Genomic DNA, 24,853 nt, shown 5'->3' on the forward strand with positions numbered 1-24,853 from the left:
TAGGCACAAACATTGATCAAAGTAGTGAAGAGAACTCTTTCTTTAACATGGACATAAAAATATCTCTGTTCACTTTAATGAGGTGCCAAATTAGACATGAAAACAAAAATACTCTAGGTGTTTATGAACTGGCCTCTTTTTCCTGTCAAAGAGACACTGAGAAGAAATTGGTTATAGGTACTGGAAAATACAACAAAATACAACTATCAAATCTGTATTTTAAAATGGTTTTAATATTCCAATCCAGGAATATAGGCCAGGAATCACTTTCAAAATTGGATCCAACTTCAGATTTTTTTAAAAAAGGCCAACAATATGAGAGGAAAATTTCCGCACAGGATCATGTCTTATATAAATAGATAGTCTTTGCTAATCAGTGGAAGACAGCATGTTATCTGTATCCTGATTATTGTACTCAGCATCGTATATAGAGACGGAGCACAGGAAACACTGATGAACTTGTTGTCAATGGAAAAAAACGAAGGGCTATATCCTAAAACCTGTAAAAATACAAGCATGCTCTGCCTCAAACACTGAAATAGAACATAAGGACTAAGTCCTCCTCTTCAGTAATTTTTTATTACTGTTGTCTTCGAACAGCAGGTTGCCAAAACAGATTCACCTTAGGAAACCCATGCACCACCTTTTAAGTATTAAAATCTCCTTCATCCTCTGATACTGCCTGTCCCCAGGGACTGTTGAATTTTATCAAGTAGCTTGTTTGCAACCGCTCGCTGCTTTGGCACTTTTGTGTCTAATTACTGCAATAGCCACGGCCGGTGCTAAAGGATTAGTGAATATTTGAAGAAAGAACAAGGACATTCAAGGAGCTAGGCACACACCAACTGTCCCTACTTAACAGCAGTTGCATCTAATTAAACAGAAGAATTTCTTAGCAATATTTGACTTTCTCTCTCCAGAACCTCAGACGCTTTCCCAGTGCATTTTAAGAGCGAAGAGCAGTGGCAATATTTTTCTGTCTTCAAATCTCTATTTATTAAAGTCTATTCACATTTTTGTGCTGTAGCACAAAAACAAGATTTCCATAAATAAAATATTAAATGCAAATTTTTTTTGCTTTCAAGTGAGAATTATGTATGTGCTCTACAGTATTAACATGACATAGGAAATTGTGTAGCCTGCTCCAAAGGAACAAAACAACACACCTTGCCTTTATGGTGTTGTAGTCTTTCCACAACCCTAGGAAAACTCTCTAGAGTGAGCCGAGGATATTCTCATGTTAAATAAGTTTCACTCTTGAGGCTGATAATCCTATTTTCCCAGAGAGCCTTCATTAGGAAGGTTGGTCCCAGACAGCAAAAGCAGTCTCAAGAGTAGCCAAGGACAAGAGTACTCCAAAATTGGACCAGATTTTCAATCAAGGATAGATTTTCAAAGGTGCTTAGACACTGACCTGGCCCAGAGAGCTTTCTGGATGAGAGCTGTAAATGCAACTCCGAGCTCTGGGTAAGGCTGTGACAGGGCTGTCGCTGCTGGCGACTATGGGGCTGGAGGGATGTTAATCCTCTTACTACTGCAAGGCTTGGACCTAGCTACATTTTCAGCTTAAACTTACTTGTAACCAGATAATATCCCCACATTTTTGTGTCTGCCCTGGCCTTTAAATAAAGTATATTGTTCCCTCCTTGGTGTTTACTCCACATGTATTTATACAGAACAGAAATGTGGTCCTTCGGCAGCCACTTAGCTAAATGAGGCCCATTCTCCTAATGTCCTCTCTACTGACCTGGACATGATATCTGCTCTTCCACATTGCCTCCTATCAATTCCACATACAGAGGCACCAATATTTTCATGCTTTAACTGGAAATACCTCTCCTGATGCATCCTCAATTCTGCTTTTTCATGACTAAGGAAATGCCACTTGGGTGTTTCACAACTGCTCTGTGATGAAATACTGCACTCTGGTATTTACCACTTTGCTCCTTTTCAGCAATCATCCTGATACAGTATATATTATAGTACATACATGTTCACACTACAGTATATATTTTTATAATTAATCCCCATGCGCTTGTCCTTTACAGTGTGGACAAATGAGTTTCATTCCATTTCTATTGTACCAGCCCTCAAGGTCATTCAGCTTTTTTTCCTGGATGCTTTCCCAAACTTGCTGTTTGGGCAATGCCTCCCAACTTTGTGGCATCAGCAAATTTTAATTTCATGAGCACAATGCTGGTATTTGTGCCAAAGTCTTTTCTGAAAATTAAAAAAGAATCAGTTCTAAGCTGGAGAGTTGAAGAACTCCACTCATTATCTTATTCCAGTCAACAGAGCCCTGATGATCTCTCTTTGAGCAAGCTCCTACTCACTTTCCAATACCTCTACTAATCCCTATCTTCTCCATCTTAACTAACAGCTCCCGCCATGGATGGCATCAAATGGCTTCCTAGAGTCCAAACAGATGAAATCTCCTGCATTTCCTTGGGGTAACAAATCAGTTATCTTATCAAAAAGCTATTAGATTAGTCTGGCAAGATCTATCTTTAGAAGATCCGTGTCACATTTTATCCCATTTTTCCCTCACCAAGATGCTTTTAATTAGTCTTTGCTACAAAACCCATTCTAAGGCCTGGCACGTTATTGATGTTATACTAACAGGATCAGTTTTTGTCCTTCTCAAACATGGGCACTGTCATTATTAATCTTTACAGTTATCATGCTTGCCCGGGCTTTGGTAAAAATATTTCCCTCCGACCCCCTGACTTCATGAGCCAGTTCTTTCTCATCTCTAGGACAGAGGTTATCTGGGCACTCCAATTTGAATGCATTAAGCTGCATAAATTTGCTCTACTTTTGGCTATATTTTTCCATTTTTATAACCTTGTTGCTGTTATTTATTTTCCTTCCTACCCCAAGGATTCTTTTCTTAAAAACATAAGCAAAATAGTCATTTAAGGTCTTGGGCAATGGAACCTGGTGGCCCGTCACTCACAGGTGCCTTTTGACAGCCAGGGTCAAACTTGGGTTTACCAGTTTCACTGCTATACTGCACTGAGAGAGGAGAAAAACATCCTTTTGCATGGTCACAAATAGAGATGGGACCCAGACCCACAACTAGCCAGGGAAGGTGAGAGGTATTATTTGATTTGTTCAATATATACGAGCCCACCATCCTCTGGGAACCCAGATATTCCTTGGAAATGCTGGCTATGTGTACAAGCAAGCAACCAAGGGATCAAGTTATCGTGGCTTAAGCACAACCACCCATCAGCTGAAAGGCAGCAGCAAAGCCCAGACATGCTCACAGGCCACCCAAAGCACAAGGAGGAACGTGTCCAGCCCATGACCCTGCACAAATCTCTTGGGACAGTTCAAGCTGGCCCATTGCCCTTTGCAAACGGGCTGGGTCCATACTGCTCAGCGCATGAGTGGTAACTTGCTAAGCCACAGAAATTCAAGGGCACTTGCTGGCATGGCCAGGCCCTACTTCACTAGTCCGTGAGCACATCCTCCCTGCCAGCTGGAGGCCCAGTCGTTCTCGGCAGCTCCTTGAAACTTCCCACCTGTGCACAGGAACAACCCTTGTCCCGCTCCTGCCCGCTCTGTGTCACACAAACTTCGCGCCTGTGCACAGGCACAACCCTTGTCCCGCTCCTGCCCGCCCTGTGTCACACGTACATGGCGTTCGGCCAGCGGTTGGGATGACTGGCAGAGTAAATATGACTAAACATAAGGGGGAGCTCTTAGTACATCGGCTGAGGCAGCGCGCGCGCTCCTGCGCGCTTGCCCTTGACTGGAGAGTGCCCTGACTACCAGGGACTGCGGGGAAGGGCCTAACATGTCTCTTGCCAGCACCCTGCTGATGCCAGAGGGCTCCTGCGGGCTGCACTGAAATATGAAACGAGGCAGGAAGAAAACAGATCCCTGTGGAATTCCATCCACAAGGAGTTTGATGGCAAGAACGGCCTTTCCCATCACTACCGTTTGGGTACAACTGCCAGAAAGGACACTAGACCTCTATAAAAATTTGCCTGGACTCCTCCTACCAACACCTGCCTCCAGTGAAACAGCTGTGGTTATGGTCTGTGATGGACGGTAGGGAATGCCACAGGGAGCAATCTCACTTTTCTAATGTACGAGAAAAGACACTAGATTTTTTATCTACAGATAAGAAGAAATCAATTCATCAAAGCTATTAACTCTGCTTCTCTTCCAAATCCCAGCCCAAAGCTTTTCAGCCTTCAAATGAACTGGGCAAGGGACAGGTATGAAGGAGTGTTAGGGACAAGCCACGCATCCCTGCAGGTGTAGACAAATGTCTAGCCTTAATGAGGAACATTTCTGAAGGTTCTTGATGCTCTTAGGGGCATCAGAATGATGCAGAATGTGGATTCTGCATTCAAATCTTCATTCAGATGCCAGGAAGTGCCCCTTGGACACAACATGGGTTTGCTCAGTAGCACCACGTAGAATTGTCCATTCTAGATGCTCTAAGACCTTCAAGACTCTCTGGAAGACGACTTTTTTTAAAAAAAAAAAATTTGATCCCACTGGATCTAGAAATAAACTATCTTCCCTCCCTTCCACTCCACCAGCTCCAGCATATACCATTTTCAGGCCTCTCACTGGCCAGAAAATAGCACTTTTTCCAAGCAAGTTCATAATACTTGTAGCCATGTAACAGTCACCTACATTAATTACTACCTCTCTGTAGGGCGACCTGTTCCACCATCTCTAGATCCTCCCAGGTTGCCATGATAGACCACAAGCAGAAAAGAAGCCACTGACCCTCACAGAATGTATGGCAGCTTTTGTGCTAAGCAATACAGGGTGCTCCCCTCTTGCTCTGTTTTTCTGCCTGCATATGCAGTACAGTCCTCCATTAGCAATTCCTCCCAGCACATGCCTGACACACTATTTTTCCCTTACAAAGTTCCTACCAAAAGGAGGTACGGAAAAGACATGCGAAGCACTTCTTGTGTTGAGGCTAAGCAAGCAGAGGCACGTGTGCTTGGACTTCCCTTACAGATGTGATGAAGAGAAGCCGCCAAAACCGACATCTGTTTGCAGTCACCTGACGCAAGGCCAGCAGAGCAGCAGCAGATGCTGCTTACTGCAGCAGATGAGCGGGTCTGACAGAGTTGTAACCCTGTGGCCTTCTTTGAAAACAAATTTCCCCTGTCCCCTGAGGCCTTCATTCATGAAAGGTCTAGCACCTGCCTTTACCAGATGAGTTTCTTTGCACTGAACTTGCTGCTGACTATGTCCAGGTGCTTCAAGCAGCACATGATACTCTTGGGTAAAGATGAGACCTCCTTGAAGTCTGTGCCTCCCACTCGACAAGGAATACTTTGGACCCATGCGAGCTTCAGTTTCACCTAGCTGTTGTAGAGCCAACAGCAGTTTTGTCTGCAAAACCCACCTCCTTGCAAGGACTGGAGACAACTGTCCTGTTTAAAGCTGCCACTCCTGGGAGAAGCTAAACATTTATATCCCTGCCTATGCCCCAAGGCTCTGGAAAGGGAAATAATCTTCTGGCATGTCTGCTGCTGTAAAACTAAAAGAGATTAGGAAGGGGACAGGTAGCTCCTTATTCCAACTTCCTTCAGCCCTCTTGCTAGGTGTTCTTAAAATCAGAAGCGGGGGGAAAGAGTGGAAAAATTGGAATGAGACAGAGGAAGAAGGCAGAGATGATTTACAGAGCCACATATCAGGAACCTCACGGCTGGAATATGTGATTGAGCTGGGAAGTGTCACATGAATCTGCTGTGAGATCTCTATGCTCTAAGTTCAGATAAGAAACTGAACATTTGTTTTTTGTCTGCACTGATTCTGAACTCCAAAGCCTTTGAGATTCTGCCAAACCTCACTCTCTCTTTTCATGCATATTCTTCCAGTGCGGAACTTGATTTTGTCTTATGCTTTTGCAATGATGTGTCGTGAATCAACACTGTGGAATGATGCAATGTCATAGCGCAGGACGTGGAAAAATTGTATGTAACACATGATGAATTGTTTGGTTCAAGTTCTTATATTTTAGGGACTAAAGAAGCCTGTTAAGAAAAGCCTAGAAACTGAACTAGTTTCAAAGTTCCACTTATTAAGACATTTCTATAAAAGTCTTGAAAATGTATCAAACTAATTGCATTTAAAATCCTCCAGCTGTCATCTGTCACAGAGCTTATTGGAAAAGCCATCCCCTGGAAGGCTGTTGGCTGTTTCTCCTCCTCACAGTGTTTACACTTAGGGAATTGGTGCTTGCTGAGGACTTGCTACTTAACTAAGGACTTGCTAACACTTCCTCTCTAACAGGCAGGAAAGAAAGGCTGGCACTTGGGTTGGTGGCAATGGGAAGTGCTAAGGGTGTGTGCTGAACACAGATAAAAAAAAATCACAAGCTGTAATATTTCAAATGGATGTCCTGATGTTTCATCACCTTCAGAAAAGGCTCAGTCTTTCCTTTAACCTCCGAATTATAGGCAGGTAGGACCTGATTCTCAGCCACTCGGAGAGCCTTTTACCCTAGACTGGCAATGCCCACAGGCCCTAAAGCAAACACAAACTACATGCACACTCATCTGCAGGCTTTGGCCAGAACAGTAGAGCCAGATTTCATTTGGGGACACCAATAAAGTGCCGGCAGTCACATAAGGACATACTGCAGAGTCTGGTCCGTGTAAAATCCAGGACTTGGCTCAGAAAAGATCTCTGTCCTCATCCCCACTGCATTAACTCTGGGCTGTGTTTTTCAGTCCCGCCTGCAAGAGTGGCACAACAGCCATCACTTCTTTTCCTTAGGAAAGGAATTCTCGATTGCAGCCTTAATCCAAGCACTGACTGGCTTTTCAAAATTAATAAATATTCCTGGAGAATAATACAATTGATCCCTACTTTAAGTGATTTGCAAACTTCTGCAAAATTCTGTAAATATTTGATGGTGTTTACCATGTACATGCTGACAAAATTTAACTTTAAATTACAGAATGGTATACTGTGGAGTTTTCTTCATCCACAAATATTCAATTGCTTTTGACTTTGTTAAAAAAAAATGTACAGTAGAAACACTAATGGCTTACTTTCAATCCTGCCTAAATACTAGAAAATATATTTAATTGTGTCTTTTCAGAACTAAGTACTTGGTCTTCAGAAAGTGCACAGTACCTCTAAGTATCCTGACATTTCAGGAGGGATGCAAAACATTACACTTCTGGAAAATGAGGGCCAAGATGTTCGCACCAAAGGGAAACAATTACAGCCAATATCTGAAATATGAATGTCTCAAGATTTAGCTTTTTAAATTCAACATATTTTCTCAATTAAAAATTCACTAGCTGCCAAGTATAAAAATCTTTATGCAGGTCTCAAAGTGAAGTATTGTACTATTTGGTGAAAGTGTATGTCAAGGCCAGAGTCAACAAAATACAGCTGCTCTGAAGCTGGTTGTCACAGCTAATCATGTAGATAATTCCTCTGTTTTCCGTGTTGCAGGCAAGAACACACCTACGACGGTATGACAGTGAGACTGCTGAAAAATAGATTTTTAAGCACAAATCTGTTAAGAATTATTAGCGAATAATCCCTACTTTGACAGATTCATAATGCCTTTTAGGATAAGACATAAAACAAACATACTCTTGAGTCCAGAACAGCCCTGGAGAAGGCTTTGATTCATGTACATAATAATAAGGCAAAACAGACACTAAAAACATATTCTGGCAATAAATACTTTAGGACTTCATTAGAAAACCCAAAGGTTACATCTCATATATGAAAAACTCAAAATTACCTAGGCTGACATTTACAACTAATTTGAACGGACACTAGCATGAAAAATACAATTTTCCTGCAAGAGGTAGGCTTACCTAGAAGTTTAAGTGTGCCCTTTAACCACTGCTGCTGGAAGCAGAGCCCCGAGAGGTCCGTGCAGCCCTGCCAAGCGCATCTCGGGGCTTCACGCCGGAGCAGCGCGGAGCAGGCAATTAGCAGAGGATTTCAGCCCCTCGTTACGGAGCCCGACCGGGCGGCAGGCGAAAGCAGCGGCTCCGCCGAGCAGACCAAGGGCTCCATCCCGCTCTGTGACACCCAGGCGCCCATGGCTGCGCAAGCGGCTTCTCCGCGGAGGCGGGCGAACGCCGGAGCGGATTTTGCAACGCCCACAGCGCCGAGCGCCAGCATCCCCGCGCCTCCGAGGGAATCGCGGAGCCCGCTGCCCGCCGGCTCCATTCCCGGCGCTCGGGAAGGGGAGGCCGACACGGCACAAGGCGCCCGGGGCCTGCGGGGGGGACTTACTTTAGCTGTCGAGGTTCGCAGTCCACGCCGGGCAGCAGGAGCCTCGCCGCCTGCCGCACGTCGTCGCTGTCCACGGAGAAGCTGCGGCGGTGCCCGGCGTGCGCCACGGCCACCCGGATCCACTCCATGAGGGGAGGCAGCACGATGAACGGCCTGCGGGGGACACGCACACGCGTCAGCGCTACCCGGGTGGCTGTACGGGCAGGGTGGCGTGGGGGGCTCCTGTGCAATGTATACATGTCTATAGGGAAGGACTGCAGCAAGGAAGGAGAGGCAGAGAAAAGGAAGGAAGGGAAACACAAGCAGACGGAGCAAAACCGGCTGGGCACATTTCAGCAGGTGCAAACCCCAATGTCCTGCCCTCTCTCTGCAGCGGGTTTGATAAGTAGGAAGATTTGGTCCATGGGGCACCTGCGAGACCGGGGCACCCTCCTCTGCCCCGGCCCTGCATGGCATACGCAGATACAAGAGCGGGAGCGCGTCCTGCTCTGCTTGGCAGGGCCGGGTCTGTGCTACCTTCTGGGGCAAAGGGATCATCCCCCCCATCCTCGGCTGCAGGAGAGGGGGAGATGGTGCACGAGGAAGGCCCCACCACCTCCTGCAGGTACTCATCCTCAGCAGGGATGGCAGGGACCTTTCCAGATGATCCCACTGTGTTTTGGAGGCGTCTTGAACGGCTTCAGAAATCCGCTCGCTCTGTTTCACTTTTGGGTCTACTGCTGTTTGCATTTAACTGCTAAAAAAAAAAAAAGAAAAAACTCACCCCCACACCCCCAAAACCCATGGTGGCATTCTGGGCCACAACCCCGACTTGAGCAAAGCTTGGTCACTAGCAGAGATATGGTCCTGCACTCCAGAAGACCTGGACAGACGGGAGCCTCGTAGCAGCTGCCCTGGCCTCATGTGGAGCATGTCCCCATCCACACGGAAATCTATATAGAGATCAAGAGAGGAATGCCAAACCTTGAAGAGCAGCCATAGCTCCACACTCTCACTTAGGGTTTAAAAAAAAAAAAAATCTTCTGATGACCATCTTGGAAGATCATTGTCCATTAGATCCAGTGCAACCAAAATGGACAAAATCCCTAGAGCAACATGGGGCTGCAGCATATGCCCTCCTATCCCCAGCAGGTCCAAAACGGGTATCTGCTCTGATGGTGTCCTCCATGGCGGGACATAGCAGCAAAACATATTTGTGGGGAAGGGATGAGGAGGGTAAAAGAAATCCATATTTCTTATCAAAACTGGGAAAAAGCTATTATGCTTGTAAACACTCTCTTCAGGTAACATCTGTATTTAACCTACTTGCACTTTGTTTTTTCAAACTTTTTTTCCTTTTGTCTCCTTTCCTCCTTTGCTCTTTTTCCCCTCCTCTTTAACCTATGTTCCATTTATTAGCTCACAGGACATCTTTCTAATACAGCAAACACTTCTGTTAGTGTGGGGACTTCCCCGCCTGCTGCCCCTTTCCTTTCTTCCACTCCGTTTCATATCCCTTTTGCTTACTTACCTTGCCCTCTCTTCCCTCTTTCCATCAAGGGAAAAAAAAATTGAAATGAGGCACCCACTAGGCAAATATTTTACATTTTAAATAATCTACCCTGAGAAAAAGGATTTAATAGGATGTTGATTCTGGAATATCTTTTTGCCTATTTATAGCTCCTTATGCCATTTATTTCTCTTTTGAAGACTTTCCTTTCCATGGCCCTGATATTAATATTCTTAAGGAAGGATGAGGCATTTCAAAAGCGCTGAAGGACACAGGAGCCCCGAGGCCACCGACTTTCCTCAGGATGTTGGTTCCTGGGCTCTTAAAGCAGAGCTGGCCCCTGGGAGCTGGGGGATTAAGAAAGCAAAAATAAAGTGAAAACTGCAAAAATCGTGCAGTGCTGTTTCACTAGAGTGGGAACAGCTCAAGGGACAGCAGACCTGCTTTCTAGGCTGTGGCAAGGAGAACGAACTAAGCTTTGTTTCCCTTAGAGCAGGACAGATCCTCTTTGGCAGCGCTAAATAGCTGGGAACAACTGAGCAGTGGGAGTTGTTTTCATCACTTACCAAACAAGCCGCAGAAAGGGAACCGCAAATCGCGCTTGGAAGTGTAAAAATGCATATAATTACACACAAAACTTGGCGCGATGAAAAACAGTTCACGGGAAACTAAATTCTAGGCTGCAGCCTGGATGGGGGAACGCGGTCTGGACCAGGGAAACGGTGATATGCATGTATACAGCCCTCCTATAAAAACTGCTAGGTGAAAAGAAAAGAAGAGCAGAGGGCCAAGGCTGAGCGGGGGATCCAAAGCTTCACTCCTGTTCACTCCTGCTCCTCTCCTGTGCAAGCCAAAGTCACCCAGCAGAAAATCTGGCCCACTGCAGTAAGGAGTACATAATATATTTACAGGCATTGCAATCATTACACTACAAAATTTCATATTTTTTTTCCTTCCCGGTCTTGCAAACTTTAGCACAGAAATAGAAATGAACATGGCTATTTGGGATAATAAATGCAGAAAGAGAAGAGAATCAGCGTTCTGCGGAAGCGGCAGATTTTCTTTAAAGGCTAGTTTCACTCTGTACGTGATGGCATGGAATTCACTCAGAATATATTACATTCTTTTTTTCAGAGGCAAAAAAAAAAAAAAAAAAAGAACCTAACACAGAGTATCTGCGCATGTCAGGGAATTAGTATTTTGGGAAGAGAACCAAATATGGTTGAGTGCAATAGGTTAAAAATACCCCTCACGAGTCTATGCACCATGTGAAGGGCTTTTTAATGCTATTTGTGGGTCAAGGAAGGGGAGCAGAAAGTTACCAGGGGGCTGCAGCCACAAGATAAAATGGCATCAACCAGATACATTTCACTTTCCAAATGACACCGTGAGAAAACAGATTAGGCAAATACATCCCCTCATTAGCATACACAGCTGATAAATCTCTGCTATTCAAAGGCAGATTAACAACCAGGAGAGTTGCATTACTTTTGTATTCCCGAGCAGGCACATCGCAGATAAGTCACCTCGGTGTACTTTTTGGCAGTGAACACCTTAACTAAATTAAGCTAAGAGAGATAGGAATATATGCTGGGCCGGACTGTGACCAAGTAGACATGGAAAGTCAGGAGTAACTGGACTGTCGCAGCAGCATCTTATCAGGGCGCGCGTGCGCTCGGGATAACACAGCGCAGACCTCCTCCTCAGTCCCTGTTTTTGCCTGTGCTTAGCTTTAAATACACCATCCAGCCCTCTTCGGTTCACTGTGGTTAAGTGCGAGCTGAAGAACCGACCCAGAAAAGGAGGGATTTCACCAGAGGCTCAGATATTTTCCCTCCTCACAAGAGGAAAAGGGAATAATCACAGACCTTTCCTCACCGCACTTGGAGATTTCCCTTTTTAAAGCACTGCCTGTTCCTCCCCCAGCTAGACCAAGACTTGCTCCTGCCTCCACGTCTCGGTTTTTCCCACTCCCTGCTGCAGCCCAGCGCTTCCTGCTCCCTCTCCAGCTCGTTGGGGAGGGCTCAGGGACCTGCAGGGGACCTCTGCAGACATCCGCAGGGAGCGACCGCGCAGCAACCCCAGCCAGGGACAACTGCTCCGCTTCCTTTCCCGTCCCGAATCTCACACATCTCCCTCTGCATCTCCCTTAGATGTGGCGGCTCCCCCTCGGCACCCACCCACGCTTCACCCCGTGACGCTGGGGCCGCTGCTCCACTCCGCTTCTGTCGCCGCTGCCCGTGACCCACGGCCCGTCGCTGTCAAATGGAGCACGTCGGCTCACTGGGAAAGTAAATGTTACGGGGGGTCCTAAATCTAATGTATAATGTCATTCCAAAAGTGCTGCCTATAGAAGATCTGTGTTGTTCCCAAGCTGCAAACATCCCGGGAGACACGGCTACCTCTCCAAGAGGCTCTTGTGGGGTACATCATGTCCCTTCCGTGCTTCCTGGGATATGGAGATAGTAAAAGTCCCATCTTACGTGTGTAATAGCTCAGGCTATGTTATTGCTGTTATTGGTACCAGGCACAGTAACAATATATCAGAATGAGAAGCCAGCAGATAGAGGAGAAGGAAAAAGGTTCGCTCTAAAACGTAATCCGCTATTTCATTATTTTTATGTGCCTCTGTGAGAAGTTTGATGAAGTTGCTTTTTGGACCCAGCTAGTTGTGGCAGTTGAGCTATAAAACATTTCTATGAACCGCAGAGGCGAACGATCTGCAACCCTGCTTCTTTCTTGCCCCTACCATATTTCCAGGGCACCGTGTCACTGCTGCCCATCAAATGTGACTTATGGCCCTCCTGACTCACAGCCTTCAAGGGCACGGCTGACACAACAGCACTTTATACCCCCAGCATTCGTCTACCTCAAGCTAGAGTCTTTAGGGATATCCAAGAGCCTCTGTCCTGTACGTAGTTCCTCCTCTTCTGGGGCTCTCCCTCTCTCTCACAGAAAGTGATCCGTGTTTTTGGTGGGACCCCTCCCCCAGGAAAACATGCAGCTCTCACCCCAGTTCCTACAGTCCAGGTGCATCCTCCCAAGCTCCCCTTTGGCAGGGGAGGCTCTCGTCACCTTTGCCAGGTGATCAAAGTCCCAATGGAGGGACTGTCGCTTGTCACCTTCTCTGGCCTTCGGCCATGACCTGCCTTCCCGACAGCAGCCTCTGCCTTGCTGAAGAGGAGCCCCTTGGAGGGAAAACCACTCGGGTTCCGCGAGCCTCTGCTGTCCGTGCCGTGCCCATTGCAAAACTGCTTGCCTTGAGCTCCTGTAGCTCACAAAGGACGGAAAGGCCCCCAGCCTCTCCTCCACAGCGGAGCTCGCAGCGTGCTCAAGGTCTGGCAACCCATCAAACGAGCACTAGAGACTTCCTCAGATAACCGCAGTGCTCAAAGGCAAAACTGTAGTTCCAAGTGCCTCAGTCTCTGTGCTTACAGGAGCACTTCACCGGGATGTTCTTCCAGCAGCAAGGCCTTGCTCTGCTGCAGCCGCGCACTCATCGGATTATGTCAATCGCTAGGGAGAGGACCGGCCTCGTGGTTTGCATCAGGATGGGAACGGAGAAAACCATGAGTATTAATCACATTCAGATGTGAGTTCCCGCTGAGGTCTTGGACACTTCTTGCTGTTCCTCCTTCAGTTACTCTGGCTGCAAAGTGGACGCAGCTGTAGAGACCTGGCTTTACTTTAAATTAAAGGGCTACTGTCGGATTTAATTATCACAAACCGACTTGCATGAGCTCTGCTTGCAGGTTCCTTACTTATCCCGGAGGATGCTCTTGTGTTTAACTCGTTCCCTCTCTCCAGCACAGGAGAGGTGATTGTGAAGCTATGGCAAGGGCAGCCGGAGCGCGATGCGCAACTCACTGCTCTTCACAGCTCCGACAGTGAAGGAGCGAGCAGCGCCCCTGGGAAGTGGAAGACTGTAACTGTGCAAGTCTGCCTAGAAAAGGGGAGAGAGATGTTTCACTCTGCAGATATGAGTCAGCAACTTTGAAACCATGAAGGGATCCTTTCATTTCCATGTTTCCTGTCTTTTTTTCTTAAAGAAAATCCCAATAGATGAATTGAAAAGCATTCTCCATTCTGCAATTTTCATTTATAAAATATAATTGTACGTACAGTGCTGGTCCATTTTTAATATCATTGCAGCATGGAAAAACATGCTTTTCCAATATTTAGCATACCTTTCATGTGCAGTTTTGGGCTGCAAAATATATATTCTACATTTATACCATAATCTACTTGTCTTCCAAGAGAACAAATATTGTTTGATACACGTTGAAGTGTGACAGCCCTGAGCCTGCGCAGGGACCCAACAGTGCTGATTCATCTATGATGAGAGGCAACGGCTCATGAATTCACATGGATACCCTACACTAGGCAACTCTTCTGCGACTCTCAAATCCGAATTAAGGGTGACCCAAGGAACCAGCCTCTGAAAAAGCCAATTCTGCATTTTATTCAGCCTGAAGGATCAACTCTTCCCACTGTCATACAAGCGTCATCGAACTGAGTAAGTACAGGTCCTGTCCAAGTGGAGGGCAGATTCAGCCTTGTGCTTTGAAAGTATTGAGGCTTCAATGCTCCAGCCTGCACAAGGGTATTGGCAAGTCAAGTTTTTGATCTCATATTCCGTGTTTGAACACGCAATCCCTGTTGTCTCTCCAGCATTAAAAACATTAATGGCTGAGAGTTGAACCACAGTCGAGTTAAAGCGATGACTTGTCCAGCAACTACAATGGGGAAATATTTCACAGCCAGTTTGACATCTAATTTGACACAACTCACCGTGATATAAATACATGGAAAGAAGCCAGCGTTTGCAAGTGCTGACGAGAGCGCGGCTCAGAGTGTCCCGGGCAACACGCTGTTCCCTGAACACTGCACAGAATTTTCTCTATTTAAAAAATCCGATAGCAATCACACCGACAGCTTAAGTCTAGTCTGATAAATTAAACTCAGCACAGAGCCCAGGTCCAGCAAGAATATACTGCCTGACAGCGGAGCTACGCAGGCTGCCCAAACCGCTTCTTGTAACATGCGCAATCTAGCATGCAGCAGACAGCTGCCAATACTATTTTGAAGGGATTTTTTTTTTTTTAAGTGGGAAGTTTTATAGTCAGGATGCAAATCTAGGGGATTTACCTACGGCTAAATTTGGAATTTCTTTTCAGCGGCTCTCAGGGAAATCGACCATGATGCTGAATTTGGCTTCAGCGAGGCCAGGGTTTCACCAGCTGAGGTTTTCAATTAACCAGTGGTTAAAACAGGCACTTCATAGCAGGGTATGCCATGCTGGCAAGCAAGTACGTGCAATGCCTTCATCAAATACACCTTGCAAGAGGCATAGGCTTCATACCAGGACCTCCACATTCCCATTTTTCCAAACAAGCTGCAGCACTACAAGTTTACCTGCTATCCGCATTCCTGACCATTTGCTCTACTCTTCACTGAGCTCTCCTTGAGAAAGCGGCCTACTTCTGGAGTTAGTGCCATGTTTAAAGCAGGGACATATTTCCCTACTTACAAAATGCTTATAAGGATTTAAAAAGAAATAAATAGTGAAGGGAAAAGGAAGCTGAAAACAGACACATATCTATCAAATCAATCAAGACCCCAAGGGAAAACACAGAGGCTGCCACACTGCGCACGGAGATAACGCTCGCCCAAGGAGAGGCAGCAGAAGAAACCCTGGGGAAGGAACTTTGTTGCCTCGTGAACAAAATTAGAGGCAGCTTCTGAAGGGGATGAGCTGCTGAGCTGCCGTTTCTCAATGGGCTGCTGATGGGGAGTTAGGAAGTAGTGAGGACTCTGTCAATACAGCTGTGGATAAAAATGGGTAAGGAACCACTTACGGAAAAAAAAAAAAACCAACACAAAAATCTGCAGCTACCAATTCTGTGCTTTCCGGTCCTTAAGAAATTACTTGTAATAATTTTGGAAGTGCTGCAGAGATGAGAAACAAAACCTAACCATGGGACAGATCCTTTCATTAAAGCAGAAGCAGCAAGGGAGAAAGCAATCTTGGCAGCAGTGGTCACATCTCCAATTCCTTTCCCTTTTTTTAAAAGAAACAACTTCCAGGAAAGAACCAACAGACCTAAATAATCTGCAGCCACGGCAGGGGCAGGCACTGGAGGAGCAAGGGTTTCACAGACAGCACTCAGTGCAAGGCAGCCCCGTAACACAAATATTCTTTCCTCTTTTTATTTTGCGTGCAGATAAATACTGCTATAGGACAGTGCTCCAGGTCCTCTCCAGGCCTGGGCAAGGGAATCCAAGGAGTTTGGAGCCAGCCTTCACGTGGAGCATAGATGGGTGGGAACTACGTTAAGCTGCGGATTGGGATGAGCTCTTAAATGGCCACCGAGCTCCGGGAGCGCCCTGGAGCATCTCTGCAGCGCTCTCCACCCCAGCCATGCACGTTGGAAAAAGAGGGGGCCAAAACAGTAGCCAAATCGTCCTCAAGTGAGCCAAGGACAACCCCCTTTCCATGCTTCTGGCTTCTACGCGCTAGCAGGGACACAAAGACGCCTGGAAGGGGAAAGGAGTCTGGATCTGCTTTTTCTTTTCTGTGCTTTTCCTAAAAGTAACTATAATGCCCAGAGAAGAACAGAGGGAACGTGGAACTTCTCTGATGCATAAAGCTTGAAAACATTCTGAGTATAAAAATGACATGTTTAACATGCGCACTCCCTCATAAGGCATTAAAAGAAAAAACATAATGAAAACTGAAAACACCAGAAATAAGTCATGGACCATAAGGCATGGCTGCCTATAAGGAGCAGCACTGATGGTCTTTGATGGAAAATATGAAGGAAAGCTCCTCAAAGCATTAAACAGAAGTCAGTTTAACCAATCTGTCTTCCAAGGCAGCAAAGGATGGTTACTTTCAACTGGTAAAGCATGCTACAGAAGCAAATTCAGTGGAAATATCTGGGCATGTGCTTAACCCTGTATCCCCTTCCACTTGTGTTCTCTAGCACTAAGTACTAAAGCATGTTTGATTGGGCAACAGAAGGAATAGCTGTTCCTTCCAGAACTGACCACAAGCTCTTGGCAATAACACTGAGTACTTACTTTGGCCCTAACCACGTACCACAGTTGTTAACTGGCCTTCCAAAGGAAGACGTCGTGCCAAGCAGAATATTCAAAATAAAAGAGGAAGAAAAACTGCATCTGGCTGCATATAATCAGCATTTCAATTGCTCTAACAAAGACAATCCACATAAGATTATCTCAGAAAAAAAAAAAAGGCACTATTAAAGTAAACACTAGAAGTGAATTTTCTGATGTTTCTGCCCTTTCTGCAGAGTAGTCTGTGGAAATTTTAAAAAAACCAAGCCTGATTCTGGCTTCTTATATTCCCTCTGGCTCCACCGATATTATTCCCACAGATGAGGACTACAGATCTGGCAAGGGTATTTTCTAATTTCAGTAAAGCTACTACTTTTTTTGTGTAATTCCAATCATGAACACTTCTGCTCCTGGATTAGGCTTTCTGCAATAACAAGGTCAGGTGAATCATGGACCAAAAATGGCAATAGGAAAATTCAGGAGAATTTTAATTTCCCTTCTCTGTTTTTTTGCCTTTTTTTTTCTTTTTTTTCACTGGAGCGACCCCATCTAGCAGATCCTCCGAAGGCCATCCAAAGGCAAATGGCAAAATTCCCAGAAACGTCATTAATATCAAAATTTCATCTTGTACACTTTTCAATGAATCAATTAACAGCATCTCAACGAAGATAACGTACTATAGGGCATTGGCAATGACAGATACGATGGGATTCTCAAGCGGGGCCTTTGCCAGGCAGCGCTTCTCCCAAAACACTAAGGAAGCCATCGCACGTGCGGCCGTCGGGGCACGCGCGCACATCAGTTTGGCTCACGTTTACCACGCGATGCACACGCATTTCCATTGGGATGCAAATGTGGGGGCCAGCTTGAGAAACACATATCTGGAAAACAAATACCCAGCCCTTTCCAAGCACCAGTGGCTCCTCTCCTCTCCCTCCTGGTTAGCCCTATGTGTTTCAGGGCTGGGGAGAAGCACGACAGGGAAATAGCAGGACTTGCCTCCGGCCGCAAGAAGAGGCAGAGCTGGCTCATGTTACTGGAGAGTTTGTTGGGTTTTTGACAAGAGATGACTCGGTTTCCTTGGCCGGAAAGTTGCCCTGCTTCGTTTCTGCGGTGCCTCGATGTGGAACGGCTGTTCCTGGGCAGCGAGGAAGAGGCAGGCAGCCTTCAGCCCGGCCTCCTCTGCTCCCGGCGAAGAGGTGGCAGCTCCTGCCTTGTGTCACTCGGTTCCCCCCGCGGTGCTTCCCACAGAGCATCTCACCTCGATGAGGACCCCCAGCCCACACGGAGCCTCCCTCCACCTGCCCTGCTCCCCTTGAGCGAGCATCCCAGGTGGAGGAGGGCACCTCTCCGGCCAGCAGCCGGCTTGCATCCCACGGCTGCTTCCCAGCACGCGTCCCGCCTGGCCGGGGGAGCCCGGCTCACTTAGCAATCTCGTCTTTCTATACACACTGCGCTATTCATTTCCTGTTTCCCAAATTACAGCTGGAGAACCCTATTAACAGGCAGGAAGAAAAAGAAAAAACACACGTTTAAACTCAAACCTGTCAGGCTAGAAATAGAACTTCTCATTTTCTTTTCCAAAACATAGAAGGGCCGAGCAACAAAAGAAAGGGAAAAGGAAATCTCCACCAAGCGCACATCTGGAACCAATTTGCCGTCCGTAGCCACTGGGTGTCACTTTTGATATATACTGGGTCGGCGATGGAGCGCTTCAGCAGGAGGAATGGTTTTCAAAGAGGCGATCCCAAACCCAAACAGGCTGCCCTGCATGTGCAGGGGCTGCCACCATCCCAGCCGGCAGCGCTGATTTCCTAACGAAACGCCCTCGCGCGGGCGCGACGCGCCGTGAGGCGGCTCTGTGAGGCGGCTCTTACCTCTCCGTCTGCAGCGTGACCTTGGAGGGCTCCACGTTGGGGTTCTCCCACTCCATCTGCGGGCAGTGCATGAAGTAGCAGAGCGTGTAGAGGGCCTCGGGCTCCCAGTAGAGCGAGCCCTGCTTGTGGTGCAGCGGCGTGCCGTTGCCCGGCTGCTTGGCGTTGAGCGGCTGCAGGTGGTGCATCGCGCGGGACACCAGGTCGCCTGCAACGGAGAAGCCGGGTGAGCGCGGCGGGCGCCAGCCTGCCCTCCCTCCCGACTTCCCCCACGTTTTCGAAGCCAAAGACGTCTCACGGATGTTTTCTTTGTGGTTTTTTTTTCCCCTTCTCGTTTCGCTCAACATGTGTAAGCAGTAAATGGTACATGGGGACCCTGTGCATTATTCATTCCCCACTCTGAATTCAGCTGTTGTTTGCTCGCAGTAGTGACTCATATGGGCTGTAGACATGTCCCTGAGAAGTGTTTCCATGAATGTCCCCAGCCATCGCATGCAGCCTCAGACTGGCCCATCTCAGCACTGCCAGGAAGCAGGGATGCTGGGAGCCAGGACACTACGAGCACCTGGGAGGCTGACGAACCCCTCTGAGTCCCCACAGTGTCGGTGGGGACAAGGCAGAAAGGCACGAATGGCTTCTTCTCCTTGCACAACAGCTGCATGCTCATAGTCACACACGTGGATTTCCCCCGGTGGCAGGGAAATCCAGTCTCTTGCTAAGAAACAGTGGGCCATCAACATGCACGTGTGAACGTGTGGGAAGTGAGATGTGCGGTGACAGCTGCTGCGTCCCTCGAAGTCCCCTTGGAGCTTCCAGCCCTGCTCTGGGAAATGTGGGAGCCCGCTCTGTGCACAGCGTTGAGTCCCAAAACCCCAAAACAACGGGGCTACACCTAGGAATCCAAAAGCAGCATCAGCCTAGAGACTCTGGAGAACAATGCGTCGAGCGCTACCAGAAACACCTAACCAAAATTACTATTTTATTAAGCCGAGGCTGGGCCTCAAAATCTGAATGTTCACAAAACATTCGGCTAATCCGTAAAAGGGGCTCACTGGAGCCACTTAGGTGTCTAGAGACGAGAATACCGCCCATTAGGAACCTGCTCATCGTCACTTGCTGCAATTACACGGTGCTCCAAGCTTCCTCGCGTTCCAGATATGGGAAATAGGCTGCAAGAAGCAGGCCGTGCTCAGCAGTCCCAGCAAATGAGAGTAAGTTAGCGGACAGGCACCGGGCAATCCGATGTGGCTCCGCACACACACTGCTCGTTGCAACTAATTAACTCCAGCACCTCCCGCGGAGGCAGTAAATTTTACGACGCACATTGAAGAGTGAGTGACCACTATATAAAAAGTAGCAGAACCACTTGGGTTATAAGCTGCCCGCTTTCACGAGTTCAGATCACTCTGGAAATTTTTCTTTGGGGGAAAATAATGATCTCTGATGAACAGAGATGGTTTGTTTTAAAAGGAAATCTGAGCAAAAAGCCTGCGGGTCACTGCTGAGCTATACAAAAGCAAGTAATGGGCAACGGAGGGTAGTTTTCCAGCATTAAGAAAAAGTCACACATTTTCTATCACATGGTTTTCCCAAATGACCACTGAACAGTGAACTTGGAAGAAAAAGTTGGAAATCAAAACTGACGTAGGAACATAAAATGAGATTTGAAAATTAAAAAAAGGCTGAATAATGAATTTACAGGTAAACTTAAAAGGACTCCTTTCGAATGTGCAGAAGGAAGAGCTACAGGATTTTTGGAGGGGTTTGTTAAGCCAAATCCCACCCCTGTTAATACAGCCCTGGCACCATCTCTGTCCAGCCTGACTTGCACAGAGCAGGCAGCTGCTGCTGCTGCTGCTGCTGCTGCTGCTGAGATAATTTGCACCAAGGAGAATAGAAACGTCTCACCAAGAAATGCTCGATCCAATCCTCCCAAAACACACTCTTAAAACCATGAACAGAAGAAAAACCGCTGGCATGAGAAAACTGCCGAGTCCATGATTTTAGGGTTTTGACACAATTTTTGCAGCACTCTGCAATATTCTTCTGATCCAAAGCTTTCATTTAAAACTAGTTTCTGTCTTTTCTTTCTGCCAGGAAATGGCCATGATAGGACCAGTCTTGCAGTGCTGCATGCTCACAATTTCCAGGAGAAGCCGTGCATGTGGAAAGCCTGCAGGATCAGGTCCACAGCAGAAACAGATGTGCCTTTGAGATGATTACCCAGTCCTGCATAAAATTAGCTGCAGGCAAACAGCAACAGCAGGAAAGTTTGGATCTCACTTCTCTTATCCCATTCTGTCACAGCAGATGTGCATTTCCAAGTCCAGCATGGCCAGCTTAACTGCTAGCAGTATTACTGTTAGCAAACGTAATGTTCTATGTCTCCTCCAAAAGAAAATGTGTAAAATTAAAAATTACAACATGCAGGTTTAACAGTGACAGAGAAAGCAGAAAAAGAGAGAGTTGTAGTAAATTCTATCTTTTTTAGACCCAAAGCACTGAGGCATGTGCTAGACTTATTTAAGCGGATTGAGACAGTACACATCAGAGACCTCCTCCAAGCTCTGCACTTGTACTGAATGATGAATGAAACTCAGGATCCAACTTAGCCCAAGATCCAGCAACATTACTTCATCCATATCCCGCAGCGTGTGCTTGGGAGCTTAATGACACATTCGGCAATGTTGAGTAAGGAGAAGAACTAGCAGGAATGAGGCATGCAGAGCTGCCAACTCAGCATCACTGCTGCTCTAAGTCTGGGGAAACCTAAACCAACGGCAAAACCCCCTGCAACTTCTGTATGACCAGGATTCATCCTTTTCTTCTGCTATTTCTAGTACTGCATCCTAAGAATCTCAGACCAACTAATGACATTAAGGTCGAATGAATGCTTTTTCTTTTAAGTAAGTATATGCATTATTTGGTTACACTACAACAAGTATTGACTGGATTAAAACTCGGCTTTGCCTTTTTGTATGATTTCTATGGTTTTGTTTGAAATAATTACTACATCAAATAACGTTATCTATCAGAGGCAACTCAAGGCTTAAATAATCAATATCTATGAAGCATCACAGTAAATAAGCAAAAAATGCTGCATTATGAACTTGTTATCCAACAGAGGACTGGAGGCAGGATGAGAAGCTCTGATTTCTATTTTATTCTGCTGCATAACCTTGAACAATCATTGCACTCTGCTGGTCTCCTTTTCCTCTCTGACCATATCATGTTATAGTACTTTTTTTTTTTTTTCTGGGCAGAGATTGTGTTTGAGCGTATTTACGCAGCAAGATCAGTACTGACTGGTGTACGTCCTCTACAGTAGTACTCCCACATGCTCATTGTGCCATGCACACCCAAGTGAGATGCCAGTTTGCTGTTTCAGACTCTACTGCGTACTGTTTCTTCTGTTCTTGCTTGCTAACACACTCTTGTTTCTCCATTTTCTTCCAAAAAAGAATATGTAAAGTTTAGTAGCTTGATTCTCTTACCTTGCAACCTGCTGTACATGGTCTCTTAATTCGGACCAGGGCTTTTAAAGCCCAGGTGTCCTTGCTCACAAAGCCAGCTCCATACAGGGACTCACTGGTCCAGTTTCTCATGGCCCAGGGTACTTTTGGGTCCCCTCGCCTCCTCCACTTGGTTGCCAGCCAAAATCTCATCCAGGAAATCTCAGCCTGGCCTGCACACTGATAATACACTCTCTCTGCCAGCCATAAAACCACAGTATACCTGAACACCAAGGGCAACCTTGAATCAATCAGTCTCCAGATATAGTCAAGGAAACCCCTCATTCATCTTGTGAGCTCACAGAGCTTGCAGCTTTTGGTATTTTACTTGCAGCTCCCTATAGCTCCCTATAGATGAGGATCTTAGCTTCTGGTGAGATTAATGTGCATCTCTTTTAGCCCTAGAAGCAAGTCTCGATTGAGTGCATCTGAAAAGACAATAAATTCCCCAGTGTATCGTTACCAAAAATGTAATAAAAAAAATTTCTCAGCAGTCAGACTTTGAGTCAGTCTTTCAATCCCCATGAGGCCGCGCATGAAGGCCGGGGCATCGCGACACAAGGGGCTCCTGTGGTGGGGATTCCTGCCGCGCTGTCCCCAGCGCTCCGGCTCACCCCGGTACTGCGGCCTGCAACGAATCTGGGAAACACCCCAGGGAACAGATCCGTCTGACAAAAAAAAAAGAGAACATCCTGACAATTTTATTTTGGTTTTAATTTAAATCAAATAAACACTTTTTCAATTTACGCAGCCAAAGCCAAATGAGCCACCACACAAATGGCAAAACTGGGGAGAGGAAGACATCTCATGGTGTGGGGCAGACAGAAAGCAACAGCGAGGTGGGAGGCCATTTTAGGATGCTTCTGTCACTGAAATGTTTGTGCTGTGAAGGCAGAACTGGAGGGGTCGCCTTCCAGAGCACAACGGAGAAGAAGGCAGCGGCCTTCTTTGGCTGGGTCAGAAGGAGACAGCCCTGCCAACGCACGTGTGCGCTCGAGCTAGCTAGCCCAGGTGAGAAACACCGTGCCTTACGCACCTCCCAGCACACTCAGAGATCGTGGGATCTGCTAAACCATCACGGCACTGCAACATACAGGGAGCTGCTGCTGCAGCTACCAGCACTTTCTCCCTTCTGGGACTAAAGCTCCCAGAGATGTCCCATCGCTGCTGCTGTCAATTCAGCACATTTATGAACTCAAGATGCACATGCATTTGATTTAAAGGTTCAAAACATTATGTAACGTGCACACTGTGACACAGGTCTGGTTTAAGGCAATACTGAATATTTAAGGCACAGCTTCACTGACTTCAAGCCAAAGATGTGATGTGACAGGGCAAGTTAAGCTGTTCCAGTCGGTATGGGGGTGGTGTACTCAGCACCATGCAGTACAGCTGCACTGCTGCAGCCCTCTCAACAGTGATCAGCTACACACTTCTTTTACTGTGTTTGGCTTAAGCAAAAGGTGTTCTTATATTCATAAAAATTATTCTTATATACCACCATTCTTATTATTTTAGTGCTCAGTGCTTTCAAGGTAACCGACATTTCAAATTTTGCAATTGAGAGGAGGGGGAAAAAAGAAGAAAAAATGAGGGAGAAAGAGAAAAACATAAGTGCCCAATTATCTACTTTTAAGAAGCTTCCTGCAGGAATTACGTTGTCTGTCACAGCGGACCTGATCCTGCCAACGCTCCTGCCTACGAGCAGGCTCACTGCTTCCAAGGGATTATCTGGCAAAGTACAAAAGCATGTGCAAAGCATGAAGTGCTGGGCTGCATGTGCCAGCGGGACCGGCAGGTGAAGGCTGCTGCGCTGAGCCTTACGCACAGCCGCCCTGTAACGCCCGTCTCCGGCTTTGCTTGTTCCAAGAAAGTTTTCAAACTCTAAGAATGAATGAAATGTAAGAATGAACTATAAACAGCAGTTTTACACGCTGCTAATAAGCCACACATAGATCTGCTATGTAGTCGAGAGGAGGAAAGAAAACCTCGGTTTCCCATGGCCGTCCCTCTCGCCCTTGCCCTGTCCCTCTCGCCCTTGCCCTGTCCCTTTCGCCCTTGCCCTGTCCCTTTCACACGGTGGCACCCGGTGTGCCCGAGTGCGTGGCTTGCCAATGGCAGCAGTGTCGCGGCATTATCGCGCTACTTGGGCAAACGTCTCTGTGGAGAGCACCGTGAAAACGAGATTTACAATCCTGATGCTCAGCCTGGGTCTCCTCCATCAGCTTGCCGCCTGCTTGCCGTGGTCTGAATCCTTTCCATGTCGTGCTGAAGTCTCTCCCGCTTCCTCCATCCCTCCCTTCCCATTGCTCCGGTCTCCGTACCGAAGTGACACATTGCTGGAGAAGCGCGGCGCTCACCCGGGCATATGTCTTTAAGCGCCTGAGTGCAGGTGAATATGAGCACTTCAACGGCGTCTCCTCTATCACAGCAGACTGACTGGAGTCATCTGCTCAGCCAGCCACCAGCCACCAGCAGCCATATACTTGTGAGCGCAGCCGCGCTGCTCCCTGTGTTTACTCTGCCTCTGGCAGAGCCCGAGCCCTGGCTGAACAGAAGGTGCCTGAGCAAAACCCTGCCTCAAACGATTGCTCAGAGATCTTTCTCCGCTAGCTCAAGACACAGCTATACCAGAAGAGCTGCTG

General features: G+C 46.8%; 1 protein-coding gene across 1 annotated transcript in view; it reads right to left on the reverse strand.

The window, feature by feature from the left end:
• ABTB3 (ankyrin repeat and BTB domain containing 3) overlaps positions 1-24,853 on the reverse strand; it is a 164,737-nt gene that overhangs the window by 38,421 nt on the left and 101,463 nt on the right. The window contains exons 3-4 of the mRNA XM_088535272.1: positions 18,700-18,904; positions 8,254-8,406 (exon numbers count right to left, since the gene is read on the reverse strand). Coding sequence (XP_088391398.1) covers positions 8,254-8,406; positions 18,700-18,904 — 358 coding nt within the window. The remainder of the gene's footprint in view (positions 1-8,253; positions 8,407-18,699; positions 18,905-24,853) is intronic.

This window comes from Tinamus guttatus, unplaced genomic scaffold, assembly GCF_059628265.1.
Source record: "Tinamus guttatus ecotype Peru unplaced genomic scaffold, ASM5962826v1 Tinamus_guttatus_pri_ptg000039l, whole genome shotgun sequence".
Classification (NCBI taxonomy): domain Eukaryota; kingdom Metazoa; phylum Chordata; class Aves; order Tinamiformes; family Tinamidae; genus Tinamus; species Tinamus guttatus.